General features: G+C 38.4%; 2 protein-coding genes across 11 annotated transcripts in view; one reads left to right on the top strand and one right to left on the bottom strand.

Annotated features, from left to right (window-relative positions):
• Positions 1–14,171, bottom strand: part of HEPACAM2 (HEPACAM family member 2) — a gene marked incomplete at its 3' end in the record, with an annotated part of 53,309 nt that extends 39,138 nt beyond the window's left edge. For 3 of the 8 annotated variants that reach the window (XM_082398496.1, XM_082398497.1, XM_082398498.1), the window contains exon 1: positions 1,312–4,412. In XM_082398496.1, coding sequence (XP_082254622.1) covers positions 1,312–1,390 — 79 coding nt within the window. In that variant the 5' untranslated portion in view covers positions 1,391–4,412. Of the gene's footprint in view, positions 1–1,311; positions 4,413–13,930 lie in introns of those variants that run through there. The other 5 variants (XM_082398493.1, XM_082398495.1, XM_082398494.1 and 2 more) reach the window with 3 other exon arrangements.
• A 178-nt stretch (positions 14,172–14,349) lies between these two features.
• VPS50 (VPS50 subunit of EARP/GARPII complex) overlaps positions 14,350–23,221 on the top strand; it is a 128,873-nt gene continuing 120,001 nt past the window's right edge. For 2 of the 3 annotated variants that reach the window (XM_082398262.1, XM_082398261.1), the window contains exons 1-2: positions 14,352–14,494; positions 22,280–22,348. In XM_082398262.1, the coding sequence (XP_082254388.1) occupies positions 14,462–14,494; positions 22,280–22,348 (102 nt within the window). In that variant the 5' untranslated portion in view covers positions 14,352–14,461. Of the gene's footprint in view, positions 14,495–22,279; positions 22,349–23,221 lie in introns of all 3 variants that reach the window. The other variant, XR_014246423.1, reaches the window with a different exon arrangement.

The raw sequence follows: 23,221 nt of genomic DNA, 5'->3' as shown, positions 1-23,221 counted from the left end.
GCTTTAGCTACTTGTGAACATGCTATTTCTCTAAAGTTAATTTTATTTTAGTAGAATTCTTCAAATGAATTGTCTCTAAGTTCTTCTTAAAGCCAATTACAAAAAATTACTTAGGAAATGACAGCAGTCCCATTGTTATAAAATTAAGTGCGGCACTGACACAAAGGATACTTTCAAAGCCCAGAAAAATGCACAAAGATAAAAAAAGCCAGTTACGGTCATTGCTAAATTTTCCTAAAAATTTCAAAACCTAAACAGCTATATAGGCTTGAATTTGACAACATAAACACTGGAACAACAATCACAACTATGGGAAACTCAAACATTTAAAAAATTTACAAACTGTATATTTCAAATATGCGGAATATGAACAATATTAGGGATAAATGTAAATAACAATCACATTTACTATGAAAACTATACCATAAGACACCAGTAAGTGCAAAGCTCTAAACTACTGAAGAAGGCTAAAACTTAAGTTGTTTATTTAGCTAATTTGTTCTTAAAATTTAAGGAATAAAGTTTTTAAAAAAAATTCCTGTCTCTTGGATATAAATAAAACAAAAGACTTTTAAAACTCATAAATAGGAAGAATGGAAAGAGAACATCTGGTGAAAATAATGATGACATAAAAACAGTGGGAATGTTGGAGAAAGACTTTAAACTCTAAGGTTAAAGAGAATGAGGGAGAAATACTAAAATAGAGAAAAAAATTTTTAATTGAACTAGCCATTGGGCAAAGAGAAAGGCTAAAGGCATCTTGGAGAAATAATACTTTTAAACACATTTCTCCCGATTGTGTACAAAATATCTTTTGTCAGCTTGGAATCTCACCTTTTTCCATATTTCATAAGATAGGTAAAAAATAGGTAGAGCTAACAGTTTGCCACAATATCTTTAATTAAAACAGCCCAAAACTATGTTCAAAAATTGTTTTAAGTTTCACTGTAAGCGGTCACAAATTCATGACCTACAAGAATATTTGCCAAAGTAGAATGCATTAAAGAGTGTTGAACCTATATACAAACTCTGTAAAAAGAAGAGATTCATTAAGTTTTTAGAATGTCTTAACTTTCTTAATGAGTGCTACTCACAATAATTTTTGTCCTAAGAAAACAAAAACCATCTATTTATTGAACCTCACTTCTCCTAATTGATCCTGTTCCTTTGCTGGAACAAAGTGTGTTATTGTTTAAAATTCTGAGCTGTTCTTCAATTATCTGAGTGAATCTACAGCCTAAAGCAAATATTTACTTTATGCCTACAATTTAATAAAAAGGTAGCTAGAACAAACTTCATGCAGTGCCTTACCTAAGAGAAGGAGGTATATTTTGCACTGAAAGACCCCAACCGTGCTGCTGAAGGGCTCCATGAAAGCATCCTGTCCCATGCATACAGTGCCCTGTTCCTGGTGGCAACTTGGTTCATGGACCAGCAGCTGCTGGTTTATTTGCCAGGGAAATCAGCAGTGAGGTAACATACCCTAGCCTGCCTCTTGCTTCTGTGATTTGAATACGGAATGAATGTGTATACAAAGGACACAGGGAGTGGGAACACCTGTTATATGCTCTGCAAAAAAACAGGCTTGTGACTTTCAGAACAGCTTCTTCGCGATTATCAGTAATTGTCAGCATATTTCATGAATTATTCTTAGTTATTAATAATCACAAGAAGGAAAACATCCTTTTGGGTGACTCTAATGAAACCCAGTATGCTTTCATAATGAGAGCATATTGTGAAATTTCCTGAAAAACAAAAGCGGGTTTCCTATCATGTAAAACGATGCCATTATTTTGAAATTAAAATTTTTTTCTATGAAAATTGCAGTATTTCATATATCTGCTAAACAGTTATAAATCACCATGAAGTCACTAAGTCACATGTAAAAGTTATACCAAAGAAAATAGAGCACCTTAATGTCTTTAAATGTGTATTTTTCTATGTAGTATTTCCTGTTACAAATGTCTCCCATGGTTTTATTGAATCTATGGATTCATGTAATTTTTAAAAGCAAACCACAGGTGTGTTTCCAAGTGACACTGAATCATGGACCATGTGTAATTATAAATAAAAGCTTAAACCAAAAGATAATATCTGAGGTCACATTTTCACAGCTGAAGCACAGAGTAAGTGAACCAACGGCTCAGAGACAATCTTGCCTCTTACAGTGGTATCTGGGCTACAGATTTTCTGCCTGGCCTTTTCACTGCCATGGCAGCAGGCAGTCTGCGCACTTCCGCTTAATTTACTAAGTTATAAGTTAACCCCTATTTCATTTCATCTACTGCAAGAAGGTTCTAGTCCAAGCCTTTGCTATATAAAATAAAAATCTGCATCTAATCAAGCAAAATTCCTTGCATAAATCATTTTTTTAAAGTAAAGGCTCACTGAAGAAGTTCAGTGATAATAGGGGAAGGAAGAATATTCCTCAAGTGTAATTAAAGGTAAAAAAAAGGAATGATAGTTATTTTGGAGTTCAAGTTTGGAAACACTTTTAGCATTAAAGCTTCCAGAACTGTTTCTACAGGCAAAGAAAATAAGTGACTATTGGAAAACCTGAGGCCTCTTCAGAGGTCACTTTATGACCTCTCCAAGCTTCAGAAAAATGGTAAGAGCTTCCCCCTGGTAATTATTATACCACAACTTTCTCTGTGCTATCTCTAAATCTTGCATGTGCGATTTAGAGATAGCAGCACTATTTCAGCACTTATCTCATTAACCTCAATTGATTTTATTGCATGTTTATTTTCCCTCTGGGCTCATCTAATACAAAGACTGGTCTTATTCATCTATGGATCTAGCATAGTGGTTAACTAGTATTTTTGTTAAGTTGTTCCCCCAGAAATAAACCCAAATGTTCCTTGGCCCATGTCTTCTGATTCTCAGTTGATGCTTAAGAAATGCGTATAAATTTTAATATTGGATTGCACAAAATACAATTTGGAAAGTAATACTGAAGTTCTATATATAGCACATAGACTCCCCCTCACATCTTTTAAATCAATATTAATCTCTAATTGCTTTTATTAAATAAGCTCTTTCTAGTGCTTTTCAGACACAGTGCTGGCTCATGATAAAGTGTTTTGGGTCCTAGTCAAAGTGAGAGAAATAAAGATGATGGAGTAAGTTTTTCCTAATGTTAAATTTACTCAATTTAAAGGACTGATATTTATTCTGAGATTATTTTTCTGTTTTTTGTGTGTTATATTAAAAATATCCTTTACTTTATGACATAGCGATAACAGATGTTACATAAAAATATTAAATTCCAAAACGAATTAGGTCATCTTTTCATGTCATGGCACACAGTAAAAAAAGACAACGCCTGTCTGGCACATCCTGAGAAAGTGTTGTGACAGAAGCATGACAATGTGCCCTCTAGTGGCAGGTAGTAGGAATAAAATCTTAGCTGCTGGAGTTATTTCTGAACTCAGGATGGTTACACAGGAAGCCACACAAAATAATGTTAAAATATACCTTCATTTGATAAAGGAGGCAAGAATATACAATGGAGAAAAGACAGCCTCTTCAATAAGTGGTGCTGGGAAAACTGGACAGGTACATGTAAAAGAATGAAATTAGAACACTCCTTAACACCATACACAAAAATAAACTCAAAATGGATTCAAGACCTAAATGTAAGGCCAGACACTATAAAACTCTTAGAGGAAAACATAGGCAGAACACTCCATGACATAAATCACAGCAAGATCCTTTTTGACCCACCCCCTAGAGAAATGGAAATAAAAACAAAAATAAACAAATGGGACCTAATGAAATTTAAAAGCTTTTGCACAGCAAAGGAAACCATAAACAAGACAAAAAGACAACCCTCAGAATGGTAGAAAATATTTGCAAACGAAGCAACTGACAAAGGATTAATCTCCAAAATTTACAAGCAGCTCATGCAGCTCAATATCAAAAAAACAAACAACCCAATCCAAAAATGGGCAGAGACCTAAATAGACATTTCTCCAAAGAAGACATACAGATGGCCAACGAACACATGAAAGAATATGCAACATCATTAATCATCAGAGAAATGCAAATCAAAACTACAATGCGTGTGCCTCTGAGGTGGGAGAGCCAACTTCAGGACACTGGTCCACAAGAGACCTCCCAGCTCCACGTAATACCAAACGGTGAAAATCTCCCAGAGAGCTCCATGTCAACACCAAGACCCAGTTTCACTCAACGACCAGCAAGCTACAGTGCTGGACACCCTATGCCAAACAACTAGCAAGACAGGAACACAGCCCCATCCATTAGCAGAGAGGCTGCCTAAAATCACAATAAGGCCAAAGACACCCCAAAACACACCACCAGACGTGGACGTGCCCACCAGAAAGACAAGATCCAGCCTCATCCACCAGAACACAGGCACTAGTCCCCTCCACCAGGAAGCCTACACAACCCACTGAACCAACCTTAGCCACTGGCGACAGATACCAAAAACAACAGGAACTACGAACCTGCAGCCTGTGAAAAGGAGACCCCAAACACAGTAAGATAAGCAAAATGAGAAGACAGAAAAACACACAGCAGATGAAGGAGCAAGGCAAAAACACACCAGACCTAACAAATGAAGAGGAAATAGGTAGTCTACCTGAAAAAGAATTCAGAATAATGATAGTAAAGATGATCCAAAATCTTGGAAATAGAATAGACAAAATGCAAGAAACATTTAACAAGGATGTAGAAGAACTAAAGAGGAACCAAGCAATGATGAAAAACACAATAAATGAAATTAAAAATACTCTAGAAGGGATCAATAGCAGAATAACTGAGGCAGAAGAACAGGTAAGTGACCTGGAAAATAAAATAGTGGAAATAACTACTGCAGAGCAGAATAAAGAAAAAAGAATGAAAAGAACTGAGGACAGTCACAGAGACCTCTGGGACAACATTAAACGCACCAACATTCGAATTATAGGGGTCCCAGAAGAAGAAGAGAAAAAGAAAGGGACTGAGAAAATATTTGAAGAGATTATAGTTGAAAACTTCCCTAATATGGGAAAGGAAATAGTTAATCAAGTCCTGGAAGCACAGAGAGTCCCATACAAGATAAATCCAAGGAGAAACACGCCAAGACACATATTAATCAAACTATCAAAAATTAGATATAAAGAAAACATATTAAAAGCAGCAAGGGAAAAACAACAAATAACACACAAGGGAATCCCCATAAGGTTAACAGCTGATCTTTCAGCAGAAACTCTGCAAGCCAGAAGGGAGTGGCAGGATATACTTAAAGTGATGAAGGAGAAAAACCTACAACCAAGATTACTCTACCCAGCAAGGATCTCATTCAGATTTGATGGAGAAATTAAAACCTTTACAGACAAGCAAAAGCTGAGAGAGTTCAGCACCACCAAACCAGCTTTACAACAAATGCTAAAGGAACTTCTCTAGGCAAGAAACACAAGAGAAGGAAAACACCTACAATAACAAACCCAAAACATTTAAGAAAATGGGAATAGGAACATACATATTGATAATTACCTTAAATGTTAATGGATTAAATGCTTCCACCAAAAGACACAGACTGGCTGAATGGATACAAAAACAAGACCCGTATATATGCTGTCTACAAGAGACCCACTTCAGACCTAGGGACACATACAGAATGAAAGGGAGGGGACGGAAAAAGACATTCCATGCAAATGGAAATCAAAAGAAAGGTGGAGTAGCAATTCTCATATCAGACAAAATAGACTTTAAAATAAAGACTATTACAAGAGAGAAAGAAGGACACTATATAGTGATCAAGGGATCGTTCCAAGAAGAAGGTATAACAATTGTAAATATTTATGCACCCAACATAGGAGCACCTCAATACATAAGGCAAATACTGACAGCCATAAAAGGGGAAATCGACAGTAACACAATCATAGTAGGGGACTTTAACACTCCACTTCCACCAATGGACAGATCATCCAAAATGAAAATAAATAAGGAAACACAAGCTTTAAATGATACATTAAAGAAGATGGACTTAATTGATATTTATAGGACATTCCACCCCAAAACAACAGAATACACATTTTTCTGAAGTGCTCATGGAACATTCTCCAGGATAGATCATATCTTGGGTCACAAATCAAGCCTTGGTAAATTTAAGAAAACTTAAATTGTATCAAGTATCTTTTCCGACCACAATGCTATGAGACTAGATATCAATTACAGGAAAAGATCTGTAAAAAATACAAACACATGGAGGCTAAACAATACACTACTTAATAACGAAGTGATCACTGAAGAAATCAAAGGGGAAATAAAAAAATACCTAGAAACAAATGACAATGGAGACACGACGACCCAAAACCTATGGGATGCAGCAAAAGCAGTTCTAAGAGGGAAGTTTATAGCAATACAAGTCTACCTCAAAAAACAGGAAACATCTCGAATAAACAACCTAACCTTGCACCTAAAGCAATTAGAGAAAGAAGAACAAAAAAACCCCAAAGTTAGCAGAAGGAAAGAAATCATAAAGATCAGATCAGCGATAAATGAAAAAGAAATGAAGGAAACAATAGCAAAGATCAATAAAACTAAAAGCTGGTTCTTTGAGAAGATAAACAAAATTGATAAACCATTAGCCAGACTCATCAAGAAAAAAAGGCAGAAGACTCAAATCAATAGAATTAGAAATGAAAAAGGAGACATAACAATGGACACGGCAGAAATACAAACGATCACGAGAGATTACTACAAGCAACTCTATGCCAATAAAATGGACAACCTGGAAGAAATGGACAAATTCTTAGAAATGCACAACCTGCCAAGACTGAACCAGGAAGAAATAGAAAATATGAACAGACCAATCACAAGCACTGAAATTGAAACTGTAATTAAAAATCTTCCAACAAACAAAAGCCCAGGACCAGATGGCTTCACAGGAGAATTCTATCAAACATTTAGAGAAGAGCTAACACCTATCCTTCCCAAACTCTTCCAAAATATTGCAGAGGGAGGAACACTCCCAAACTCATTCCATGAGGCCACCATCACCCTGATACCAAAACCAGACAAAGATGTCACAAAGAAAGAAAACTACAGGCCAATATCACTGATGAACATAGATGCAAAAATCCTCAACAAAATACTAGCAAACAGAATCCAACAGCACATTAAAAGGATCATACACCATGATCAAGTGGGGTTTATTCCAGGAATGCAAGGATTCTTCAATATACGCAAACCAATCAACGTGATACACCATATTAACAAACTGAAGGAGAAAAACCATATGATCATCTCAATAGATGCAGAGAAAGCTTCCGACAAAATTCAACACCCATTTATGATAAAAGCCCTGCAGAAAGTAGGCAGAGAGGGAACTTTCCTCAACATAATAAAGGCCATATATGACAAACCCACAGCCAACATTGTCCTCAATGGTGAAAAACTGAAACCATTTCCACTAAGATCAGGAACAAGACAAGGATGCCCACTCTCACCACTATTATTCAACATAGTTTTGGAAGTGTTAGCCACAGCAATCAGAGAAGAAAAAGAAAGAAAAGGAATCCAAATCGGAAAAGGAGAAGTAAAGCTGTCTCTGTTTGCAGATGACATGATATTATACATAGAGAATCCTAAAGATGCTACCAGAAAACTACTAGAGCTAATCAATGAATATGGTAAAGTAGCAGGATACAAAATTAATGCACAGAAATCTCTTGCATTCCTATACACTAATGATGAAAAATCTGAAAGTGAAATTAAGAAAACACTCCCATTTACCACTGCAACAAAAAGAATAAAATATCTAGGAATAAACCTACCTAAGGAGACAAAAGACCTGTATGCAGAAAATTATAAGACACTGATGAAAGAAATTAAAGATGATACAAATAGATGGAGAGATATACCATGTTCCTGGATTGCAAAAATCAACATTGTGAAAATGACTCTACTACCCAAAGCAATCTACAGATTCAATGCAATCCCTATCAAACTACCACTGGCATTTTTCACAGAACTGGAACAAAAAATTTCACAATTTGTATGGAAACACAAAAGATCCTGAATAGCCAAAGCAATCTTGAGAATGAAAAATGGAGCTGGAGGAATCAGGCTTCCTGACTTCAGACTATACTACAAAGCTACAGTAATCAAGACAGTATGGTACTGGCACAAAAACAGAAACATAGATCAACTGAACAGGATAGAAAGCCCAGAGATAAACCCACGCACATATGGTCAGCTTATCTTTGATAAAGGAGGCAAGCATATACAGTGGAGAAAAGACAGCCTCTTTGATAAGTGGTGCTGGGCAAACTGGACAGGTACATGTAAAAGTATGAAATTAGAACACTCCCTAACACCATACACAAAAATAAACTCAAAATGGATTAAGACCTAAATGTAAGGCCAGACACTATCAAACTCTTAGAGGAAAACATAGGCAGAACACTCTATGACATAAATCACAGCAAGATCCTTTTTGACCCAGCTCCTAGAGAAATGGAAATAAAAATAAAAATAAACAAATGGGACCTAATGAAACTTAAAAGCTTTTGCACAGCAAAGGAAACCATAAACAAGACAAAAAGACAACCCTCAGAATGGGAGAAAATATTTGCAAATGAAGCAACTGACAAAGGATTAATCTCCAAGATTTACAAGCAGCTCATGCAGCTCAATAACAAAAAACAAACAACCCAATCCAAAAATGGGCAGAACACCTAAATAGACATTTCTCCAAAGAAGATATACAGATTGCCAACAAAACATGATAGAATGCTCAACATCATTAATCATTAGAGAAATGCAAATCAAAACTACAATGAGATATCATCTCACACCGGTCAAAATGGCCATCATCAAAAAAATCTAGAAATAATAAATGCTGGAGAGGGTGTGGAGAAAAGGGAACACTCTTGCACTGTTGGTGGGAATGTAAATTGATACAGCCACTATGGAGAACAGTATGGAGTTTCCTTAAAAAACTAAAAATAGAACTACCATATGACCCAGCAATCCCACTACAGGGCATATACCCTGAGAAAACCGTAAATTCAAAAAGAGTCATATACCAAAATGTTCACTGCAGCTCTATTTACAATAGACAGGACATGGAAGCAACCTAAGTGTCCATCATCGGATGAATGGATAAAGAAGATGTGGCACATATATACAATGGAATATTACTCAGCCATAAAAAGAAATGAAACTGAGTTATTTGTAATGTGGTGGATGGGCCTAGAGTCTGTCATACAGAGTGAAGTAAGTCAGAAAGAGAGAAACCAATACCGTATGCTAACACATATATATGGAATCTAAGGTAAAAAAAAAAAAAAGGTCATGAAGAACCTAGTGGCAAGACGGGAATAAAGACACAGACCTACTAGAGAATGGACTTGAGGATATGGGGAGTGGGAAGGGTAAGCTGGGACAAAGTGAGAGAGTGGCATGGACATATATACACTACCAAACATAAAATAGATAGCTAGTGGGAAGCAACCCCATAGCACAGGGAGATCAGCTCTGTGCTGTGACCACCTAGAGGGGTGGGATAGGGAGGGTGGAAGGGAAGGAGATGCAAGAGGGAAGAGATATGAGAACATATGTATATGTATAACTGATTCACTTTGTTATAAAGCAGAAACTAACACACCATTGTAAAGCAATTATACTCCAATAAAGATGTTAAAAAACAAACAAACAAAAAAACCTACAATGCGATATCTTCTCACACCAGTCAGAATGACCATCATCAAAAATCTACAAACAATAGATGCTGGAGAGGGTGTGGAGAAAAGGGAACCCTCTTGCACTGTTGGTAGGAATGTAAATTGATACAGCCAATATGGAGAACAGTATGGAGGTTCCTTAAAAAACTAAAAATAGAACTACCATATGACCCAGCAATCCCACTACTGGGCATATACCCTGAGAAAACCATAATTCAAAGAGTGACATATACCACAATGTTCATTGCAGCTCTATTTACAATAGCCAGGACATAGAAGCAACATAAGTGTCCGTCGACAGATGAATGGATAAAGAAGATGTGGCGCATATATACAATGGAATACTACTCAGCCATATAAAGAAATGAAATTGAGTTATTTGTAGTGATATGGATGGACATAGAGTCTGTCACACAGAGTGAAGTAAGTCAGAAAGAGAAAAACAAATACCGTATGCTAACACATATATATGGAATCTAAAAAAAAAAAAAAAGTCAGGAAGAACCTAGGGGCAGGACGGGAATAAAGACGCAGAGCTACTAGAGAATGGATTTGAGGACATGGGGAGGGGGAAGGGTAAGCTGGGACAAAGTGAGAGAGTGGCATGGACATATATACACTACCAAATGTAAAATAGAGAGCTAGTGGGAAGCAGCCGCATAGCACAGGGAGATCAGCTCAGTGCTCTGTGACCACCTAGAGGGGTGGGATAGGGAGGGTGGGAGGGAGACGCAAGAGGGAGGGGATATGGGGATATAGGTATATGTATAGCTGATTCACTTTGTTCTAAAGCAGAAACTAACACACCATTGTAAGCAATTATACTCCAATAAAGATGTTAAAGTATATATAACTTCAATTGCTTTCCATTTTTACATGATTATTAAAGATGGTTTAAATTGTTTTATCATTATAAGAAATTTCCCACCATCAACATCTCACATCTCACCTGTAACCTACTGAGGGGCTCTGCTTTACCATACTGTTCAGGAGCTTGTTTATTGATCTTAGTTATATTTGCATTTGAAGTGGAAAAACTGATTACATTAAGCAATCTATATCCATGGTGACTAAACTGCAAACAATGCAAGAAGCTACTGGGGGTAGTGTGTGTGTGTTTGTGTTTGTGTGTGTGGGTGTGGGTTTGGGTGGGGGTGAGTGCAAGGCTTTTTTGTCACTTCTCAACTCACACTGTAGTTTACTGTCAAGTTCGTTTAAATTTTAAGTAAGGCTGGTCTTGCTTTATAAAGCAAAGAGTCTGCCATATGCATTTCAAACATCCACATTCATTATTTACTAGTAGCATATGAGTGCTTTGGAATGGTAGGAAGAATTGGGAATGACAGGTGGTGACATGCCAATGCCAAGGTCAACATAGGACAGTGGGGAGTGAGAAGAACTGGGGAAAGAAAGCCCTGTCTTATGTTCTAATTCGATAGGTCTTCGGAAAGATTAGAGTTTACAGGGAAGAGCTGGCTGCTAGAGAAGGCCATCATAATCGCCTATGCCTGTGCTAGTGTTCACTCCTACTACAGTGCTGCCTCCCAGAAGCCCTAATCTACTGATACGGCCGCTAAATGACTCTGCAGCAATGTTTTCCTTCCTGGGCCCTTCTCCAGGTCACTGCTTTACCTTTGGCAAGAGTCCTGTTTTCTACTACTGCTTGCTCAGGAAGTGTAGTTACATCACCCTGGGGAGGCCACATCTTTCTGCTGCTTTGATATTTATAGGATGACTAGAAATGTATCTTCCTAATCAAACCAGGATCTCAGCTTTTATTTAAGCTTCCAGGGGCTCCTCCTATTTGGGCCATCAGAAATATGTCCTTATCTTACTTTACTGCTAATGCTACTACCCCGAATCAGATCAACTTACTTAATTCTTAGCCCGGATGTTCCAATCTACAAAAATGGGGCTGGCACCCCTTTACCAAGGGACGGCTGTCCAACAGGTTCTCCTCAAGACTTACTGGCAGGCCATCCACACCCTCCACTAGTTTGCTCTGGCCTACCACTAATGACCCTCAGGCAACTGTGAAAGTTCTAAGTCTCATATATGTATTTTTGAAAAATGGAAATGAAATGACATGCTTCACCTTTTAAAAAGTGCTCTTTAGGGCTCTAGGTTTTTGTTTTTTAGTTTAGGGAGTTAAAAAGGTAGCATGGGTGGCTCAGTTATTTTCTATAGTGTTAGAGTATGCTGAATTAGAAAATATATTTTATTTAGGCAACAGCACTGATTCACTTTACATGCTTCCAATATTATAGTTACAGCCTTTGAACTTTTAGAGGCCTGGTTGTCTACTTCGTTTTAGTTAATAAGAAGTAAACTAAAATGTAGAGTATTAGAGTTAACCAAAGTTGTAATGCCTTCTTGCCTCTTCAGGGTCAAGTAGATACAGAAAACACTCGTTTCCCCAGTTTGGCGGATAGGAATAAAACAAATACACAAAATGAAAAAAACTTTTTTTTTTTTTGGTCACCTGCAACTTTGTGTACTGAGGGGAAAAATTCTGGGTTTGGGTCTGGGTTCTAGTCCTGTGACCTCAGAACCTTAGATGGATTCATTTTCTCATTCTATAGATTTTAAATGCTAGAGCTGGTTGCCTATAAGAATCTCTTGACCTTAAACAAAGAACTCCTGCAAAGATGATAACAATAACAACGGCATCCTCTTCAGGTGAATCTGAACAGTCAAGTTTGAGAACTACTGGACTTGGATCACCCCTAATACATGCTTTTCAACTAAACTGTAAACTCCTTAAAGGTCAAAACTGTATTTTATTAATCTGAAGTGCTTAGGATAGTGTTGACTAGTGCCCAACAATCAACAAATGTTTACTGAATTGGGTTTCATTTTATATGCTAATATGGTCAGCAGTTTCTGTCTCTTTGATACTTTCAGGGACTTCTAAATACGGAAGACTTTCACACAGTAAGAACTGTCTGGCAATTAAGATTAGAGCAGGTAAAGAATGAACTAAACTAAGGTTGCCCAAAAGGTACTGAAATTTCTTCATGGGGTTAGAAGTAACAGAGTCAGAAAACCATATAGGTAAGCATATCATTTTAAAAGGAATTGTCAAGCACAATGACAGAACTATGAATAGGGTGGTTCTGTTGGAGCAGAAAACTGGGCAGAATTATGACTATAATGCTTTATAATCGTAAGGTGCTTTACAATTTATAAATTGCATTCACTTACATGCTCTCACTTATCCTTACAAAACCCTAAGTCAAATATTACAACCTCATTTGTAAAAAATTCATAAGACAAGATGCTGAGAGGTCAAAAACTAGAATTTCAGAGTTGCGAATAACCTCTATATTAGTGTCCCCCACTTACACACCACTTTTATTTTTGCCATATCTGACTACCACCCACAACTGTTGTTTATCTAATATTTTTCATTAGTTTGCAAACTTTGACATTTCTTTAGTTGTCCCAAGAAATATCTTTGAAATCACGGGTCTGTGTTTCATTATTTTCTAATAAACATTAATTAAAATAAATGCGAAAAGAAAATCCTTGGTAGCCTTACTTAAAACATCTGGATAAACAGCCCTTCAGTTTCTGCTTGCATATCTGCAGTAACCTTAGGCAAGTTACTTAATTTCTCCGTACCTCAGATTCCTCATCTTTAAAATGGGGATAATAGTACCAACTCCATATGACGCATTCATACCATTAAATTAAAAAAAAAAAGACTGTCATTCATACCATTAAATTAAAAAAAAAAAGACTCATTCATACCATTAAAAAAAAAAAAAGCTTGTGTGGATAAATGAGATACCAAACGTAAAGCTATTAGGAGAGTTTTTGACAGGTAGTAAGCTCTCAGTAAATGTTAGCTATTGTTAATTGTTAGCTCTGGGTCTCTTTTTTTTTTTTTTTCTGGTATTCTCATAACTGGAAAGTTCTTTCTTAAATTGAGCCCCAAACCACTCCCCTATTGCTTTCCCCAGTTTAGCTAGACTGCTAAAAGTTGAAAAGAGGACATTAAAGTGACATGTGTACTTATTGTTATATTTTCCATCTTGACTTGCCTTAGATTACACAGGTGGTAAAATGATAGATGGGGATTAAATCCTTTGGTTTTAGTTTTCTGCTCTGGATGCCAATACTGAGGAAGAACAGCCCTAACCTGGACAGCCGCCATTGGACAACTTGGACCACTCTTTTCCTCAGGCCAAGCCCTGTGCCACCTGGGGAGTGCCAAGTTCTCAGGTCACCTCTTTGGAGCCGTCCCGTCCTTGGCGTTGCAGTCCCTTCGCGTGAGTCTGTCGTCCTCTCACTCCGCCCCTCAAGACCAGGTGGGGTTTCCTCCACCACACTCCTGGGGGGGTGGTCATGTCAGCCTGGTTTATATACTGTCTTCTCAGCGTTTGTTCCTGTTGCTCAATGTCTGGTCACCTATGAGTTAGGTTTTCGCCTCGCCGGAGCAGCTACCGAGAGCAAGTACCTCTTTAAAGACCGGCGACCGCCGTGCTCTCTCAGAGCGAGATTTGTGGGCTTAACCGAAGCGTCAGCTGCTTTCCTTGCCGGGAAATGTAGTACCTGGGCCGTCCTCTCGCCTCCACTGCAGGTGCCGACGGCAGCCGGGGGACTGCAATTCCCAGCATGCTCGGGGAAAGGAAGGGAAACCCAGCTCGGCAGCTCCACGTGACCACTCACTATGGCTTCCCTGTGTCGGGACCGGCTGTCTGGTAGTTCTGTGTGATTTGTTAGTTCTCTGCAGCAAGGTGCCCCCTCACGAATTCGACATGCAAAGAATCAAATCTCTTATGACCCGGCAGGTAAGTCGCAGAGGCTGAAGCAAAGGTCTCCTTCATTTCTCCTGGGATAGGAGCCAAGATGTTCTGTCCCTGGGCCGCAGGCAGGCAGATAACCAAATTAAAGGTTGTGGCAGGTGTCAGGGGCACCATAAAGCTCGAGCACACCCTGGAAAACTCATCTAAGCCGCCAGGTTCGGAGCCCTGCTCAGGTGGATCCCGGTGACCCAGAAACATTCCTTTAGATGAGGTCAATGAGGAAGTCGGAGGCTACATTTGTTCGTCCTTTTCTCCCTTTTGCCAGCTTTCCAGTGATAGCCCTAACTACCCTGCAGGGTTCCCTTTATCCAAGCTGCCCATCGTCTGTGAGGGTGGCCTGGGTAGGGAAGTGAGGTCTGTGCAATAGAGATGACTAGAAAGAGTGAAAAAAGCAGATAATTTGAAGACAGAATTGATAGCTTTATGACTTTGGGCAAGTCCCTAAATCTAGTAGCTTTAAGTTTCCGGATGTGAAAATGAGAATAATAATTATTTTTGTTCATCGTGTCTCACAGTTCTGTTATCGGAGTCATCAGTAAGTTAGTGTATGTGAAATGATACTTTAAAAAAATCATTGTCATGGCAAAATAATGGTCTTTTATTTTTTGCCAGAATGCTAATTCATGAATAAAAACTTTGGCTGTTTTCTGTCTCATCTCATAAATATTAGGGACTTCCTAATAATGTGTCAGCTTCCTTCAAATCAGAAGTGGCAGAAACTTACTTTTATGTACTTATTGATTATGGTTTGGTTTTAGATACCTTTATTTATTTCAACTCTAATATTTTACTAGAATTGGCCATTCTTTATTGTTTTTATATGAGAGAAGGGTAATTTAGATTAAAGTTTTAAATCAGTGTGGTTTTGAGAACTTTGGAGAATGTGGAGGATGATCATTTAGTGAAAGGTTCATTTGTGAATTTTTTTGTTGTTGATTAAAAAAAGACTACAAATGCCAAATTAAATTCTTATTTGATAGTTTAGAATTTGAGAGATAGCTGAATAGATTACAAATTGTAGATCTCTGGTGAAGAATACATGAATCCTATGTGTTTATTTTACTTCTGTCAAATTATATTGTTAATGTCATGAAAATAAAATTTAGAAGTTCTGTGAATAATAAAAGATTTAATTAAGTGTGTAATAACAGTTGGCAGTCCCTCACATTTGTTGAGTCCTGGTTTTATGCTTCATAACACTTCTTTTTTGAGGATGGGTTTGAGTCCTGCTCCATCCTGTAGTAGCTGTGTGACCTTGAGCAACTTACCTAACTTTTTTGAGCATCTGTTTTCACATCTTTAAAATAGGAATGATAACATGTATCACATGGGGCTTTCCTAGTGGTGATGTGTATATGATATGATCAAGGTAAAGAGATAAAGGAGTTACCACAGTTCCTGGGCCTTATCAAAGAAGTGCATGATCACAGAGATCATCTCAGTGATTGAATTGATGGTTGGAAAGCGGGAATACTGGAAGCCGGCAGTAATTCAAACAGTAGTTGATTTCAGGCTGACTTTGGTATCCGTTTGATTTTTAAAAAAAAAATAAATTTAGTTATTTATTTATTTTTGGCTGCGTTGGGTCTTCGTTGCTGCACACGGGCTTTCTCTAGTTGCGGTGAGTGGGGGCTACTCTTCGTTGCGGTGCTCAGGCTTCTCATTGTGATGGCTTCTCTTGTTTCACAGCACGGGCTCTAGGTGCGCAGGCGTCAGTAGTTGTGGCACGTGGGCTCAGTACTTGTGGCTTGCGGGCTCTAGAACGCAGGCTCAGTAGTTGTGGCGCACGGGCTTAGTTGCTCTGCGGCATGTGGGATCTTCCCAGACCAGGGTTTGAACCCTTGTCCCCTGCATTGGCAGGCGGATTCTTAACCACTGCACCATCAGGGAAGTCCCCCATTTGATTTTTAAAACAATATACAGTTTTGTACATTATACCACTAATACCCCTAAACTGCCTCTGGGATGCTGAATTTGGACTTTTGTGCCTCAGCTAGGTTTGGTGCTCTCTCCTGTTGCTTGCTGGCAGTTCAGCACAGTTGATATTGTCATCATTGTATAACAACTTTGATTGGTTTGTTTTCTTTTTTTTCAAATAAATTTATTTATTTTATTTTTGGCTGCATTGGGTCTTCATTGCTGTGCACGGGCTTTCTCTAGTTGCGGTGAGCGGGGGCTACTCTTCGTTGTGGAGCACGGGCTCTAGGCACGCGGGCTTCAGTAGTTGCAGCACGTGGGCTCAGTAGTTGTGAGTCGCGGGCTGTAGAGTGCAGGCTCAGTAGTTGTGGCACACGGACTTAGTTGCTCCATGGCATGTGGGATCTTCCCGGACCAGGGCTCGAACCTGTGTCCCCTGCATTGGCAGGCGGATTCTCGTCCACTGTGCCACCAGGGAAGTCCCGGTTGGTTTGTTTTCTAACCCTATTTTGTAATAGTGAGGGGGAGAGAAAAATACAGAAGTCCAGATACCAGTGATAATAAGTTTATGTCTCTTAAATGTAGTGAAATTGTTCTGAAAATGAACTCTTCAGCCTCAGTCAGTTGTTTATTGGATTGAGCAGGTAAAATCTGTGCTTAGTTGGGATGGAAAAAAAGAAAAACAAAACTAAAGAGCACATACAAAAAGCTGGAACTACACTGTAAAAGGTGAGGTAAAATTCAGAGTTTCACACATATTTTAAAAGTCATCCTAATTATGTTTGTTTATGTCTTGACTTCCACATGTTTAATCATTATTAATACACATTTCATGAATCTACGAGGTAGGAAAGTAGGGTGCTGCCTAGAGTTACACTGGGGATTTTATTTGTACTGTTTGTTGTCAGGTTAAAGGTAGTAGTATTACAAATAAATATACATAAAGATGTTTCTTTTTTGTGAGGCTAAAGAATATGCTGATAATATATTGTTGTTGATGTGGAGAGATGTGAAATTAAGGTCTATGAAACTTAGAGTTTTTGGCATTTCAGCTCTCCAAGGATCTTGGTTTGGAGGAGAGTGTAGAGCAGGCTTTGTTAGCGCTCTTTATTTAGATGAGCTCTTTTGTTCTGCTTTCTCCATTATGCTGGGCTCTGTTCTTTCAGTTCATTCAACAAATGATTACTTAACACTATGTGCCAGGCACCATTCTAAGTTTGGGGGATGCAGCAGTTAACAAAACAAAGTGCTAAGGCAGATGTGGTGATACATGCTTTGGAGGAATAGAGGATAGGGAATCCTGGGAGTTATTGGCAATTTGGGGTAATTTATAATTTTAGATAGGGTGGCCATGGAAGGCCTCACTGAGAAGGTGACATTTGAGTAAAAACCTGAAGGAGGTGAGGGAGTAAGCTCTGAGGATGTCTGGGAAGGAGCATTCTGGGTGGAAGGAAAAGCAGATGCAGAAGCCTTGAGGCAGAAGCCTTGAGGCAGGAGCATGTTTGAGGAGCAGCAAAGGGCATTGTGGGTGGAGTGAAGTGAGTGAGGAGAGAAGGAGTAGGAGATGAGGTCAGAGAGCTGAGGGCAGGAAGCCTGATCACATAGACCCTCATCCTCACCTCATCTCCTCTACTTTTCTCCTCACTTATAGCAAGGCCAGGGAGACCAATAAGGATGCTAATGCAATAATCCATGTAAGATACGGTATGGGCCTCACCCAGGGTGCTAAGTGGTGGACGTGTTGAGAAGAGGTCAGATCGTGGATGTATCGTAAATGTGGAGTTGACAGGATTTCTTAATAGATTGGATTTGGGCTGTGAGAGAAAGAGAAGCTTCAAGGTTGACTCCAAATGGTTTGGCCCCAGCAATTAGAAGAATGGAATTGCCATTTAATGAGGTGGGCAAGACTGAGAGAGGAACAGATTGAAGGAAGGGAGAAAGTTTTAAGACTTGTTCACTTCAAAGCCTCTTGGATATTTGGAGAAAGAAAATAAGCAGTTGGCTAGAAGAGCCTGAATTTCTGAGGAGAAATTCAGGGTATAGATAAAAAATTTAGGAGTTATGAGAATAAAGAGGGCATACAAGTTGGCTAAGATCACCAATGGAGTGCTTGTAGAAATAAAACGAGTCCACAGTTGGAGCTTTTGAGGATTCAGTGTTTCAAGGTCGGGAGAAGAGGTGGATCTGGGAAGGCGGATTGAGAAGGAGCAGCCAGGGAGGTGAGCAGTCTGCCGCAACCTGAAGAGCACCTGTCCTGTAGCAGATGCTCAATAAATATTTGTTGGAGAGAGAACATCCAAATCGAGTGGGTCCTGGAAGCCACGTAAAGAATTTAAAAGGAGAGGGAGTGATCAGCTGTCTTAAATGCTACAAATGGGCCGTGGAAGGTGAGAATAAGAATGAGCCTTTGGACTGAGCAGCAATAAGGTCATCGGTGACCTGACAACAGCGCTTCTGTGAAGTGGTGAGGAGGAAAACCTGATTAGGGTGGGTTTGAGAGAAACTGAGGGCTGCGTATAAACACTCTGTTGAGTTTTGCTGAAACTTTTTCTGAAAAGAAAAGGAATCACAAATCATCTCACAGGCTCCTTTTGATCATTGGGATGTAAGTTGCTGGTCTCATAAATGGAAATTGAGTATTCATGTAGACAAAACAGAAGTAGTCTGAAGTGTAATCTGATTTGGACAAAGAAATAAAATTGCAGAGACAGGTATTATTTATGATGGATTTTATATAAATTTAAACTGGGGAAATTATGAAAACAAAAATCAAATACAAAAGAAAATCAAATAATGGTTAATGATTATAGTGAAAGTTTTAATTTAATAAAGGCAGAGTACTGTACTTATAACCATGACTTCCTGCTTTAAAGAGGCAAAGATAAAATAAAAATGCTGACTTCATATTTGTTAGTAGAAATTTATAAAATTGCTAATCAAAGGGTTGAAGATCTATAATCCTAAAATACAGGTGAGTCATATTGTGCTTTGAGACATTTACGTAATTCTTTATTTCTGTTTTGATAAGGTAAAAAAAAAGCATTTCTCTGTGATGTTCAGAATAATGGTCAACACTTAAAGAGTGCTTACCATGTATAAGACACCATTTTTGGCCTCTCATATATGTTATCTCCTTTATCCCTTATAACAGCCCGTGAGTTACTGTCACCATCGTTAGAGAATGATGACAGGCAGGTTGTCTGCAGAAGCCATTCTGTGAATCCCCTGCTTCCTAACATGTACATAGGGTTTCCAATTTTTTTTTTTTAAATTAGGGTTATCATACTAGTAAACGGTTTTTGGGGTCTTAAGGTTTACTCCTTTATTTACTTATTTATTTATTTATTTTTTGGGCTGTGTTGGGTCTTCGTTTCTGTGCGAGGGCTTTCTCTAGTTGCGGCGAGCGGGGGCCACTCTTCATCGCGGTGCTCGGGCCTCTCACTATCGCGGCCTCTCTTGTTGCGGAGCACAGGCTCCAGACGCGCAGGCTCAGTAGTTGTGGCTCACGGGCCTAGTCGCTCCGCGGCATGTGGGACCCTCCCAAACCAGGGCTCGAACCCGCGTCCCCTGCAACGGCAGGCAGACTCCCAACCACTGCGCCACCAGGGAAGCCCGGGTTTCCAATTTTTATTACTTTCATTTTGTACATTTGGTGGGAAGTTGTCATGTATTAGTAGCAAATTATCATGTGTGGTAACTAATTGGGAGGCAAGGCCTTTTTCTAGATATTGGTATATACCACTTGTTTACTTGTTTTAGGCATTGGTTTCTTTACTGAGTAACTCTGGGGAAAGAGAAAATTACACCTGATATATTCCTTCAAGAATTTATTAGAGTGGTTAAACAAATCTATACTTTTTAAAATGTTTGTTTAAAAGTCATGACAATTATTTTTTTAAAAGGTATTTTAGGGGTGGTCGTGATTTTGAATCAAATTATGAAGCTTTACTCTCATGTATGTGTATACGTTTGAATGTATATAAGCGTGTGTATATAATGTATAGAGATGTTTAATTGCATAACCCAACCTTGCCTTCTTTACCACTTTTGGTGCTATGCCCTTGTGATGACTCTTGGTGAGAAATTGGGACAAGGAAGAACAAACACACAAGAGTAGTTTCGTACTTTTATTTTCTCACTCATTGTAAGACTTTTAGCCTCAGTATGCTTTTCTTATTCCTGCAGACTTCCCTAGAAACTTCATTTTAAAGTCAGTTGCATATTCCCATGGGAACGATGGCCTAATTAGTTAGAGATTGGAGCCTAAGACTCCAAATAATTTACTAATTTCTTTGGTGCTTACTCTGTTCCTGGAACTGTGCTAGCCCCTGGGCTATAAAGGCAAATAGAGGACTTGGTCTTTCCCTTCTCTTGGGTCTGAGAGAGATATATATTTAATATTTAAAACTTCACTACTTTGGCAGAGGTGTTGGGAAATGTCTAGTGGGGTTTCTAAAACATTAGAGATTATAGTAGTCATCCAGGTTGCTTGTTAAAATGCAACTCCTGGTCCTAATCTAGAAATACCTATTTATTAGCTCTGTGGTGGGACCTAGAAGTTTTATGTGGAAGTTTTATGTTTAAAAACTTCCCTGGGTAATGTTGATGGAGATGATCCATGAGCATTACTGAGAAATAGTGTTTCTTTGAAACATAAGATTTAGGAAAACTTCATAGAGGAGTTCTGAAAGTGGAGTATTGGTTTGGTTTCTTTAGAGGGTGGGGTGTGTGTGTGTGTGTGAGAGAGTGTGTGTGTGTGTGAGAGAGTGTGTGTGTGTGTGTGAGAGAGAGAGAGAGAGAGAGAGTATGAGAGAGGGAGAGAGAGACAAAGAAAGCTGCGGGGGTGGTATTCTGGGGATAATGGAAGATTGGGGATGAGGTAGAGCACCTTGTCATAAAAAATTGTAGCTATGACTGGTGGTATTTTATAATAGGGAAGAGAAAATACACACCTCTGCAATTTAAAAATGAGCAAGTTCTACTCTAAGACTCAAATGATCAACCTAAACATAACATATATTTTGGTTACCAAGGACACCAAAGAGCCAATATAGAGTATCTGAAGGACAGAAACTTGACAGTAGCGTAAATCTCTCCTCAAATTCATGTACCAGCTAATTTTGCTTATAGACTAATATTACAGGGAATTTAGGTGTCTGCTTTGAATAGACTATGTTAAAAAGAGGCTTTTAAAGAAAATTTAAATGGCTGACTTCTTTCTGTCTTGATAACTTTCCCTGGTACAAATGAGACTTTCACAATCCCTCATTTGATGTGAATATAGAAAGTACCAGGTACTTTCTATAAAGAGCTAAAGCAGTGAGATGTGAGATTTAAGTCTCAATTATGTAGTACAAATTGGGTGCATTGGTGAGAAATGATAAAATCTAGGGATTACTTATGTATTAACTAAGCAATTATCATTATTTAAAAATCTTTGGTTAGCTCAGTCAGTTGGTATATTATATCTGTGGGTCATAATGCTTGGACCTTTTTAACACGTGCATTTGGTCATGATTAATAGATAAGTGCTTTTATAGAATGCTTTTTGTCACCCAAGTTTCTTTTTGTTGTTTTTGAATCATGGTTAAGTTAGACTTCAACTGTTAGGTATAAAGGTGCCATATAGTAATTTTATTTTAAATTTCCGAAAGTACATCTTTACTTAATTTAATAATAGTATAGTACTATATGTGTTGTGACAATTGTTTTTAGAAACGTATGTTCTATCTATTTTAAAGCAGGAAAATTTCTGTTTTTAAAATGGTGATTTCTATTTCAATAAGTATATTCTATCATGTTACAGTTCTGCAGCACAATTAAAATTCCTTTTATGTTATTTTTTTTTTTAAGGGTCTGAAAAGTCCCCCAGAGAGCCTCAGTGATGTGGGTGCCATTGAGAGTCTCCGGGTCCCTGGAAAGGTATTGATCTACATGAATGAGTGCGACTTTTCACTTCCTTAAGAAAATATTGTTGCCTTTGGATAATTGATTCACAGAAGCTTTTCCTTCCCACAGGCAGATGGTTGTTATGATGAGCTAGGTAAAGTTTTATAATGCAGTAGGCTTGGGGCTTGTTTTTGCTTTCATTACTCATTGGGATGCAGTATGATTCATTATAGTGAAGCAGAAAATGGGAAATTGATAAATTTAGAGTTTATTATTGTATCAAATTCTTTGCCTCAAAGCAGTTATATATCTATAAATGAAACTTATTGATTCATCTGCTGTAATTTGGATAAATAAAATGAAATGGCTTACTTTTTGTGCTGTAACACTGAGCCAAAAATCGTAGTAAATTATGTTTTTGTTATGGAGCAGAGATTTTTTTTTTATTTTATAAATTTATTTATTTATTTTTGGCTGCATTGGGTCTTTGTTGCTGCGTGTGGGCTTTCTCTAGTTGCAGCAAGCGGGGGCTACTCTTTGTTGCGGTGCACGGGCTTCTCATTAAGGTGGCTTCTCTTGTTGCAGAGCATGAGCTCTAGGTGCGTGGGTTTCAGTAGTTGTGGCACAGGCTCAGTAGTTGTGGCTCGCGGGCTCTAGAGCGCAGACTCAGTAGTTGTGGTGCACGGGCTTAGTTGCTCCGTGGCATGTGGGATCTTCCTGGACCAGGGCTCAAACCCGTGTCCCCTGCATTGGCAGGTGGCTTCTTAACCACTGCGCCACCAGGGAAGTCCCTGGAGCAGAGATTTTTGAGTAAGTAGCTAAAGCACAGCTTACGCTAAATTGTAGATATCTTGGATTTTAATCCCCTGATATTCATGTGAACTTCGCAGTCTACAAATAGGTGTC

This window comes from Balaenoptera borealis (assembly GCF_965194805.1).
Source record: "Balaenoptera borealis genome assembly, chromosome: 7".
NCBI lineage: Eukaryota > Metazoa > Chordata > Mammalia > Artiodactyla > Balaenopteridae > Balaenoptera > Balaenoptera borealis.
Note: the sequence above shows the minus strand (reverse complement) of the source record. Positions and strands in the feature narration are given on the sequence as shown.